The sequence below is a fragment of the Rhincodon typus genome, chromosome 33 (assembly GCF_021869965.1).
Source record: "Rhincodon typus isolate 14 chromosome 33, sRhiTyp1.1, whole genome shotgun sequence".
Taxonomy (NCBI): Eukaryota; Metazoa; Chordata; class Chondrichthyes; order Orectolobiformes; family Rhincodontidae; genus Rhincodon; species Rhincodon typus.
This window is the reverse complement of record NC_063364.1, coordinates 30,925,682-30,936,148: the sequence shown is the minus strand read 5'-3', so window position 1 is coordinate 30,936,148 and position 10,467 is coordinate 30,925,682. Positions and strand designations below refer to the sequence as shown.

Here is a 10,467-nt window from a genome sequence, read left to right as displayed (position 1 = left end):
TCTCTCTCTCTCTCTCTCTCTCTCTCTCTCTCTGGCTGTGTCTCTCTCTCTCTCATTTTGTCACTTCCTCATTTGTCCTCCCTGCTCTTCTCCATCTCTGTTTCCTTCCAACACATTCTGCCCTTACTTTGTCCACAGCAGCAGCAGCTCCAGGCCCAGCACCTCTCCCACACCCACGCGCCCGCCGTCCAAATGCCACCCCATCCCTCCAGCCTGCAGCCGCCAGGGATTCCCCCAGTTACGGGCAGCACCTCGGGGCTCCTGGCACTTTCCAGCGCTCTGGGAAGCCAGGCTCACCTGTCAGTGAAGGATGAGAAGAACCACCATGAGTTGGATCATAGAGGTGAGGATTGAGCGGGTTCTCGATGGTCGGATTTTCTTTTCTTTTAAAGGTGAAGGGGTCTTACTGGGTGGGAACACCCCATTGGAGAACTGACTCCATGGTGTTTGAGTCCCATCTTGGGGTTGGCCATTCTCTTTGGGTGAAGACCCCTCCCCACTGTGTGTGACTGAGTTCCTTGGGCTCTGCTTCTTGCCATTCCCAGCGTGCTTTAAATTTCAACAGGAAAAGCGTGCAACAGGACTTAAAGAGGGTAAGTTGACAGGGTTACAAAGTATAGAATGAGAAATGAAACTAAACTGTCTTTTTGCTCTCTAGAGCTGACCGACACAAAGCACAATGTGCTATAAAATCACAATTATAACTTTGGAATACAAATCATGACAAAGGAAACCATCCAATACTTTCTCAGATCAGCCATGATCTTATTGAAGATCAAGGGGCCGAATGGTCTACTTCAGCTCCTGTTGCTTTTGTAGTCATAGGCATTCCTACATGTTTTTCAGTTCCCTCTTGGGATGGAGGCACTCTGGCAAAACAGGCATTTATTGCCCATTCCTTGTTACCCTCCGAAGGGGTGTTTAAGCTGCCTTCGTCATCGAAGCCTCTTGCAGGAGTGCCTGGCTCAGTGGGATAGCAGCTGATTAGATATAATGTGGTGGAAACTGAACACTGCCCAGCAGTGGGCAGGTTTGAAACCAACAGCTGAACCAATTCGTGTTCCATTCCAGATGTGGCTGAGCTTGAAATTTTTTATTTGCATTTTGGTGCTGATGGAGTTAATCACCATCCGGGTTAGAGGTTTACAAACTCTTCAGCGTTCCTTTAGAGTCTCCAGAGCAGCTGTGCATCTTGCAGCTTAGCCAGTAACGCACTCTTGCCTGACTCCGAGTCCTGGGTTCAGTTCCTGCTGTGTGCCCTGAGAGCACAAACCCAGTGCAGTACTGATGGAGCACTGCACTGTTGGAGGTGCAGCCTTTCAGAAAAGACTTGAAACTGAGGCCCTGTACCCCTGCTCTGATGGAGGGTGGGGACGACCTGTGACCCTGCCTTAAAGAAGAACAGTGCTGTCCTCTTTGGTACCCTTGCTAATATTTATCCCTCAATCAACATCATAGAACAAACATAAGCTGATTATTGCATTGCTAACTGTGGGAGCTTGCTGTGAAGAACTTGGCTGCAGAGTTTCCTATGTTGCAACAGCAAGTGCACACAAGTGGGGGATTGGCTGCAAAGTGCTATGAGTCATCTATTGGTGATGAAAGGTGCTATATAAATGCAGTTCCCTGATTGCACTGCTCTGGGGGAAAAGCCCAGGAGAGAGAGCATCAAGGCAATTGATAGAAAAGAAACATCAGTTTGACGTTTGTGGGAGCCAATAGTTAAGGATGATCCAAGTGGGTCAACATGTGATCCTTTTGGCTGGAGGGTGGACTAATGGAGGTCAGGACAGTAGCCTCCCTGGGCATGATCTAGTCAGAGTTTGTGACTCGAATCCTGGTTTGCCGTGCATTACTGGAATATTGGGGTGGAATTTTTAACCAATGTTTGTCGAAAATTTGGACACTAATTGCTTCTCCTTTCCCTTGTTCATCTTTATCTGTCACTGCTTGTTCGCTGATCTCGTTGCTCCTTTGACACCCCATCGCCTTTCCCCAGAGAGAGAATCCAGCGTGGTAAGTACACAATCGGTCTTGCATGGTCTCTTGGTGTGGTTTTTTTCTGACCTCCTTGTTTCCTTCTTTCGAGCTTCACAGCACATCTTTCAGCCTGTCATGTCTCTGCGAGCCCTCTGCAAGGACAAAGGGCTCAGTATCTTTCCTGTGGCTTAATGCTGCATTCCTCTGAAGATAATGATCCAATTCTGTTTTGAAAGCTATGTTTGAATCTACCTCCACCACGTACACTTTCTGGCAAGACTGTCCACATCCTAATCACTCGTGTTTGTTTATAAGGGGTTGCCATTGGTTCACTTCTGCCCCCTGCCTGAAAACACATTGGGCAATGTGATAATTAACTGCAGACCAGTAAGCCCCATCTTGCAAGTTTGCAGACTGAATACATACCACATGGATCAGGCACTTCTCACAACTATCCTTGTCCTGTTTCTAACCTGGGTATATTTTATAAAATTTATCACAGAGCTAGACTGCAAACTATCTTGGTCAGTGACCTAAATTGCTCTCTGATGTTGAAAATCTTTGGGAAGAGGAGTAGGATCTGAGTGCATTTATCTTTCTAATCAGTTGGTGTCTTGCTTCGCTCTCCTTGGTTTTATTTTCTGCTCTTTTTGCTTCTATGTATCTGTCTGTGTGTGTCCTTGCATGCTCTTGCTCACTGTCTGTGTCCCTCTCTCTCTCGATGTGCAAGTGCTCAATCTCACACTCATGTTTAATGTTGTGTATACGTTGTCTTCACTGTGGGTCAGTGACTTGAGGCGATTAGTTTTCATAAGATGAAGTTTGCTTCTATTCATAATACTTTTGTTGTAGAGTAATTAAAATTCAATCTCCAGAAAGCTCAGACCATTGACACATGCACAGGGTCTGGGTTAATGGATTTTAAATGTCGGGAATGTAAGTAAAACTTTTAATGTAATTGCAGATTTTTCTGGTAGATGATGTGCAAATTGATAATGAGATTTGTAAGTGGAGTGGTGTGAAATAATGATTTTGTGAGGCATTGAACGGAGAAGTGTATTGCTCTGCATTGTTTCTGTTTCCCAGTCTATGCAGGATGGGTGAAGAGCCAGGTTCTAGCTCGGTAGAGTGGCCTGATTTATAAATTGTTAGGAATCTTTTTAAGATTGTGACCGTGACTGATGTTTTCTAAAAACGAGTAACTCCCTTCATATTAAGAAAAAACATTCTCCTGCTGTCCAGGAGCTCAGCTCTGTCACAGATATTGTTTTGGGCTTGGCATTAGGGAGTTTGTTGTTGCTTTGGGTGGTCTGACTGACTCTGGATCTATCAGGGCGGATCCCATCCCCCTCCTCGTTCGAACCATGTTCAAGTGTAAGTCCCCTTCGCCCTGTATATTGAGGAGAAGTGATCGAACGAATCAGGCAAATGGCCTTAAAATATGAACACTGGAACTCTGATCATGAGAGAGCCAGGCTGGAAACATCCAGGAGGCCACCCTGTCTCACACTGTGGGTGTGGAGAGAGGGCGCCTAGGTCAAAACCTCTCAATGGGAAGCTCACTGAGTCAGTCCCCTCTCCCTAGGCACGGCCCGACCCGCTCCGTGATATCGGCCCAGTGCATTAGCCCTGACCCTTTGGGGGCATTGACTTAAAGCTGGTCGCTGGGTGGAAGAGGGAGGGGTAGACAGTAGTTAACTCTATCCCTGACAGCGCTAGTCACTGACAGCGTCTCATCCTCCACCTACCTTCCATTTTCTTGAATTGCACTTTACTCACTGAAGACGGCCCCTGTTCTTGTAGAGTAGCTTTCTCCCCTTTTACTTTGGAGCTAATGCTATGACTGTACTCCACAGGGAATTAACCTTCAAGTCAAAGGTCGGTTTGTGGTTTATTTTGGTTCCTTATTCTCCACTATTTTCACTTCCCACCTCCTCCCACTATGTACCCCCCCCCCCCCCTCTCTGTGTGTGTGTGTGTGTGTGTGTCTCTCTGTCTCCCACCCTTCGTTTTCCCCCCCCACAAACTCACCTTCCCTATGCTTTGAACCTCTCTGCTATCTTTGCCTTTAATCTCCTTTATGAAGAAGGCTGCCCCTTTTAAAGTGAGATGACACGAGGCGATTAGCAATTCCTTAATTTTTGTTGGAGTGAGTGCCAACTGGCATCTCCACCCACTGGGTCTGGGTTTCTTTTGTCTGAGGGTGACCCAAGACTACGAATGGTGAACTGTGTTCACCCAGTCAGCTGTGGCTGCAATAAGCCATTTTATTAGTTGAGTTTAAAGCATTCTGATGCTTCGCACTGCCATTGCAAGTTTATGTTTCATGCGAGTGAGTTCTCTGAATAAGTGCAGTCATGTCTGAAGAACTGAAAATACCCCTGTGATTAAGAAACCATTTTATCCTTGATCAGGCTCCTCTATTATTGCTGAGGCAGCTGATGCTCTGCTCTGTATTTGGCCTGAACTCTTAAACTGTCAGTTTGTCACGCAGTTAACTGTTTGGAAACCACAGGCGCACACACTGTTCTCCCCCCACCTCTTGATCCCTTCCCCATGAGTGTTTGATTTGCCGTCTTGCTGTGATCTCCAAGTAGTTATGCCCTTGCTAATGAGACCAAGTTAACTTTAAATTTATGCAGCACGGACACAGACCCTTCGCTCCAACCAGTCTATTCTGAACATAATCCCAAACTATACTAGTCCCACCTGCCTGCTCCTGGCCCATATCCCTCCAAACTTTTCCTATTCACATATCTATCAAAATGTCTTTTAAACATTGTAACTGTACCCGCGTCCACCACTTCCTTGGAAGTTCATTCCACATGCAAACTACCCTCTGTGGGGGGAAAAAAGATTGCTTCTTATGTCTTTTTAAAATCACTCTCCTCTCATCCATTAAAAATGTGCCCCCTAGTCTTGAAATTCCCCATCCTAGGGAAAAGACAACTACCATTAACTCTATCTATACCCCTCATTATTTTATAAACTTCTTTCAGGTCGCCTCTCAACCTCCTATGCTCTATTGAAAACAGTCCCAGCCTATCCAGCCTTTCCTTATAACTCAAACCTTCCACACCCAGCAACATGGTGGTAAATCACTTCTGAACTCTTTCCAGCTTGATAATATCCTTCCTATAACTGGGCGACTAGAACTGGACATAGTATTCCAGAAGAGGCTTCACCAATGTCCTGTACAACCTCAACACAAGATCCCAACTCCTAAACTCAAGGGAGTGAGCAATGAAGGCAAGTGTGCCAAATGCCTTTTTAACCACCCTGTCTATATGTGGTGCAATCTTTAAACAATTATGTACCTGCATCCCTAGGTCTCTCTGTTCTACAACACAACCCAAGGCCCTACCATTAATTGTATAAGCCCTACCCTTGTTTTTTGTACCAAATTACAATACCTCACATTTATCCAGATTGAACTCCATCTTCCATTTTTCAGCCCATTGATCCATTTGATCAAGATCCCTCTGTAATCTTAGCATCTAGCATCTTCTTTTAATGGACTGAATTGCTCCAGGGTGTTTCTCGGAGAGAGCCTTTGATAAAGATTTGGCACTGAGCTCCATGAGCACATTGTTTCCTGTTTGTTAGCCCAGAGTTGGCAAAAAGGGGTCATTTTCAAGTTGGCGGTCGAACTAATGGAGTTGTGTAGGGATCAGTGCTAGGGCCGCGACCCCTCTCCAATCTATGTTCATGATTTGGATGAAGAGACACATGTCCCTGCTGCTAAATTTGTTGACAGTACAAAGATGGGAGAGCAAATTTTGAGGAGGGTACAAGTCTTGAAGATGACGATAGACGCTGCAGATGATGGGTATGATCATCTCAAAATGTGAATATCGTCAGTGCCCCCCCCCGATGCCAAACCTGCTTAACCCAGCCCCCAGCGACCTCACTCTCCCTGTCTAACGTCGCGGGATGGGGGCATTGGGCGCTGTATGTCACCCCTCATGATACAGATCTCTCCGGTCCCCATAGAATTGGACTGCACCCCATGAGCTGAGTAGGTGGCTACCTATTCGCTGTTTGCAGTCACAGGGTCATTTGGGACCTTGAAGTGGGGTCCTTGCCCCATAGTGATTTGTCTCTGCTGAGAGCCCCCTCCTCTGGGTTTGGAGTCAGCGACAAACAGTGGGACCAGTGAATGTTCTGCAGTTATAGCGAAAGAGCTGGGATCTCCATGGCCACTGGCTACTTACAGGATAAAGATCCCTTTAAGACGAGGACTCAAGTATCCCTTACACAATCATGAGGATGGCAATAGGAAACTGCCTCCTGTGTTCAGTTCCTGAGTCGCATTGCTCCATGAAACTGAAAATGGGAAAGATCCTGAGAGCAGCTGAGGAGGAGAATGAAAGATGTGAGCAGTGGACTTTGTCCCAGGCTACAAGTTAATAGGAGAAGGAATTTAAAGCCGCAAGTCAGCGCAGTTTCAACAATGGGTCTATGCTCATGTTGAATCTACAGTAAAACAACTGCCCAGTTGTCCCAACTGGGCCACTTTTGTACTCCAAACCAGCTATCCCTGCCACCCCCGCTCCCAGCCAGCACCCTCCTGTCCCCTTCTCCTCACGTGTGTATGAAGTGATTTAGTGCAGCATAGGTCACTCAAGACTATGTTTGGCAAGTACTGGTTGGACCAAAGGGTCCGTTTCCGTGCTGTATGACTCTAACGTCCTGTAGTAACACCAGAAACTTGAATATTCAGAAAACATTTAGCATTTTTAAAACACAGCTCGGTGTTGTCATTGGTGATAAATTAATACTCTTGACATGCCAACTGTGGTTTAGAGTCCCACACAATCTTCCAAGTTTAAATCTAAACTTGGCCTTTGTGAAATGTACAATGTGAAATAACATTTACTTTCCACGACCAATGACTCAGTCACAATTAATTATTTTGAGGATGCTGAACTTCTCCTCCTGTAAGTATTTTTATTTGAAAGAAGCTGCTGGGTTAACAGTAGATGAGTGAGGCTGACGAGGGTGATTATTCTTCAAAAGAGCTGGAAGAGATATGATGGCCTGAATGGCTTCAGTCTGTGCAGTACTGATTGTGGAACTCACTGCCATGTACAATTTTGCCATTTTCTTTGGGATCGTTGTTTAAATTGTGGTTTTAAAAAATCTAAATTAGCTCCATCTGTGTTCAGGCTGATCTACATCTTCTGCCATCTTGTTCCCTGGATAATGTAGCTGAAAATTAACATCTTTATTTGGGCAAAACTGCAGTCCAAACTAACTTGCCCATTTTTTTTTAAGTTTGCATCTAGATTTTCATAAATCCTGACTGTTGTGTACAGACACCACTGAGTGACGTCCTTACTCTGAGTGTAGAGGAGGAGAATTATTACCTACCCCATTTAATCTTCTCAAAACTTTCCAATTACGGTTGCAAAAGTGATTTAGGGATGGACTCCCTGGCTTTTGATTTCAGGATAGATTGGAGATGCTGAAACTGCTGTCCTTGGAGGAGAGAAACCAAGAAGCTATTTGGTTAAATTGCTCGGGCTGTGCAGGGTCTCACCACAGCCGGTGGGGAGAAACTGTTCACCATTGCTGAAGGACTGAGAGAGACATGAGGAACAAACTTCTGTTTTTAACACACCAATCAACTTGTGCGTGTGTCTGTGTGTGTGTATCTGTTGGCAGATTCAACTGTGGCTTTTGGAAGGGAATTGGTTAAGCCCCTGAAGTGAATATGATTGCAGGGCCAAGGGGAAAGAGCAGAGCACTGGGACTAGCTGAGCTGCTATTACAGAGGGCTGGCAATGCCATGATGGGTTGAATGGCCACCATTGGTGTAGTACCTGCTCTGATTCTGTTAAAATCCAGTGGGGAAGGTGGCGGGTGTGTAATTGTTGGTTATGGGGAGGTGAGATCCCCCAGGTGTGAGGTGAGTTTTGTTATTTGGAAATACTGCTCAAGATGGCTGTAAGAAATGAGAGAAATTTCGAGCCGCATTTACTGGAACCTAGTTTTCTCATTAAAACAAAACCCAGAAAGGAACTTTTTAAATTCCTTAGCTTTTGATGTGGCCCTTGTGTTGAGCCATAGAGAACTTGCCATCTCTTGAAATCTCTGCCTCCTGTGTCTTCCTTTTAAAGAAATGCCTTTGAAACTTACTTTTTGTTTTAGCTGTAAGCTCTTGGCCACCTGTTCTCCTATCTCCAGTGACTCCAGGTTGAACTTTGTTTGTCGGTGTGTGTCTGGGAAGTGTCTTGTTGTTTTAGAGCGAGTTGCTATTGGTTCTGATAGAAGATGGTCTACTCCGCACTTGGTGTGACCCAGGGCTGAAATGTTTACATTTGAAGTTAGGAACAGCCCTGAGTGTATCCAGAGCATTTCACCAGTGGTAATGGAGCAGCTATTCAGATATCTGGGCTTACAGCATGTATCCAGTCTGTATCTGCTGCAAATGAACAACTTAAACTGTGATTTCAAATAGACACTGCCTGAGGGAGGGGGTGGAGGGGTGGTGTACTGAGGCAAGGGGTCTATTGCTTTCATTTCTGGGCATCTTTTTGTTTATTAAACACATGTATGAAAATCTTTAATTTTAGTAAATGAGGCGTAAATATTTCCTGACCTTTCCCTTCCCCTACTGCCCTTTCTTTCAGCAGCCTACCTGCAAGATTTTGAGAGTGAAATCTTTTGCTTTTAATCCTTTACTTATTTCCTCTTTCTTTGACACAAAGCTCACTTCAGAGTTTGGGGGAAGAGGGGTGCATGTGTTGAGAAGTTGGGGAGTTTGAGCCCTGTCTATTTGAGGCTGGGACACGAAGCTTTCATGTGGGTGCGCAAGGGGAAACTAGTGGGGAAGCTGACGCTGTGATTGGCCCTGTCTCCCACACTCCCACTTTGCCAGCGGCCACTTCATATTGGTTTTCCAAAATGTCACTTCACACAAAGCCTTTGACAGCGGCGGTGCTGGGGCTGAAAGGAGAATTCAGCAGCTCTTTAGCGTCCTAAACGCCTCCAGATAAAAGAACAGACATACATTTGGTATCACACGCCTGCCTCTCATTTAACCTTGTAAAGAATGCACAACCGCCAAAAGATAAAAAGCTTGTTATTTTTTGACCTCAAAAAGAAAACTGTGAAACCTTATTGGAAGAAAGCTCTGTTAAAGGGCTGAACAGGTCATGATTTCCATTCAGAAAAAATTTTTCAAAACGTTGTCGATGATATGAATATTACCGTTACTCTTTTTAAGGGACTGAACGGATCCTGGAAAATGCTTGAAACGTTTCTCCAATACCCCCAGCTTTTTCTTCCCCAGTTTGATTGACTTCTGTGTGCTCCCCACTGCCATGAATTAATTCTCCCCTTGAACCTCCCACTAGCAAATGAAGAAAGGTTGATGATTCTGAAGGAACATCGTTGTTATTTCCCCTTGAGCCCACTGAATAGATGCCTCTTTGGGAAATGCAGACAAGGCCCTATGTTTTTTTTCTCCCTCTCTTTCTCAGTCTTTCTTCACCAATCAGTCTGATACATTCTTTTCATGCCTTTCCAGTCTCAGTGGTTCACCCAGGCAGCTCACGCCAAGGGCTCCTTTCAGGACCTTGCCTCCTTGAAATGCCTTATTCTGTACCTGCAGCAGTTTTGGAAATGAATGAGTTGATGTTTTAAATGTAAAGCATGGCTGATTAGCAAGTTGTTGGACCTAATGTTGGCTTGTGTAACAGTCTCCAGGCTAAATCCCTTCTCTTTGTTTCACTGAATGAGTGGGTTTCTGGATGGAGTTGAATAGAGGTTGAAATCTTGCTGGTTTGGCCGCTTGTCCCCTTCCTCCTCTTTTTTTTTTCAGCAATGAGGCGTCTGTTCAGTCTTCACATCCTGGCCTCGTGTTCTGTAAAGTACTGAACTACTTTGAGAGTGCTTGTGCTTCAGAAGTGATTGACAGTTTGAAGCTAGTTTTTAATCCCAGGGTAACTTGTCTTTTCCAATAACACACAAACCAGTTGCACATTTCTATTCATAGTGACATGGGAATGTTCTGCTGTGTGCAATTTCATTTCTTTCTTCTCTGGCTTGTAACAATCTTGAGAGATGTATTTTATACAGGGGCTAACTGAAAGTGATTTGTAATTTGCTCAGACTGTGGCTCAGTTGCTTTCCTCTTTGCAATAACCTGACTGTTTGTTTCATCTCATCCCTGCTCCATGTCCCTGTTTGCCTACTGCTTGGTCCTTCTCCTTGTCCATTGTTCCTGTTACTGCTGAGCAAGGGACAATGGCTGTCTTGAGATTTGGTGGGACTTCAAATTCAGTGGGGCCTGATCTGCCAGTTGAAAGAAAGATCCACCACAACCTCATGATATCGCTGTTCCTTCTGCCTCCGTGTCAAAATCCTGGAGCTCCATCGCAATACTGTGCGAGGGAGCTTATATCCCAAAGACCACAGCAATTCAAAAAGGCAGCTCACCCACCACCACTTCGAGCAACTAAGGGTGAGCAGTAAATCTAG

The 10,467-nt window shown here is 45.1% G+C and overlaps 1 protein-coding gene across 18 annotated transcripts in view; it reads left to right on the top strand.

Annotated features, from left to right (window-relative positions):
* The window catches only part of tle3a (TLE family member 3, transcriptional corepressor a), a 97,946-nt gene that overhangs the window by 59,072 nt on the left and 28,407 nt on the right, over positions 1–10,467 (top strand). For 10 of the 18 annotated variants that reach the window (XM_048615906.1, XM_048615905.1, XM_048615900.1 and 7 more), the window contains 2 exons: positions 139–343; positions 2,000–2,016. In XM_048615906.1, coding sequence (XP_048471863.1) covers positions 139–343; positions 2,000–2,016 — 222 coding nt within the window. The remainder of the gene's footprint in view (positions 1–138; positions 344–1,999; positions 2,017–10,467) is intronic. The other 8 variants (XM_048615908.1, XM_048615904.1, XM_048615901.1 and 5 more) reach the window with 1 other exon arrangement.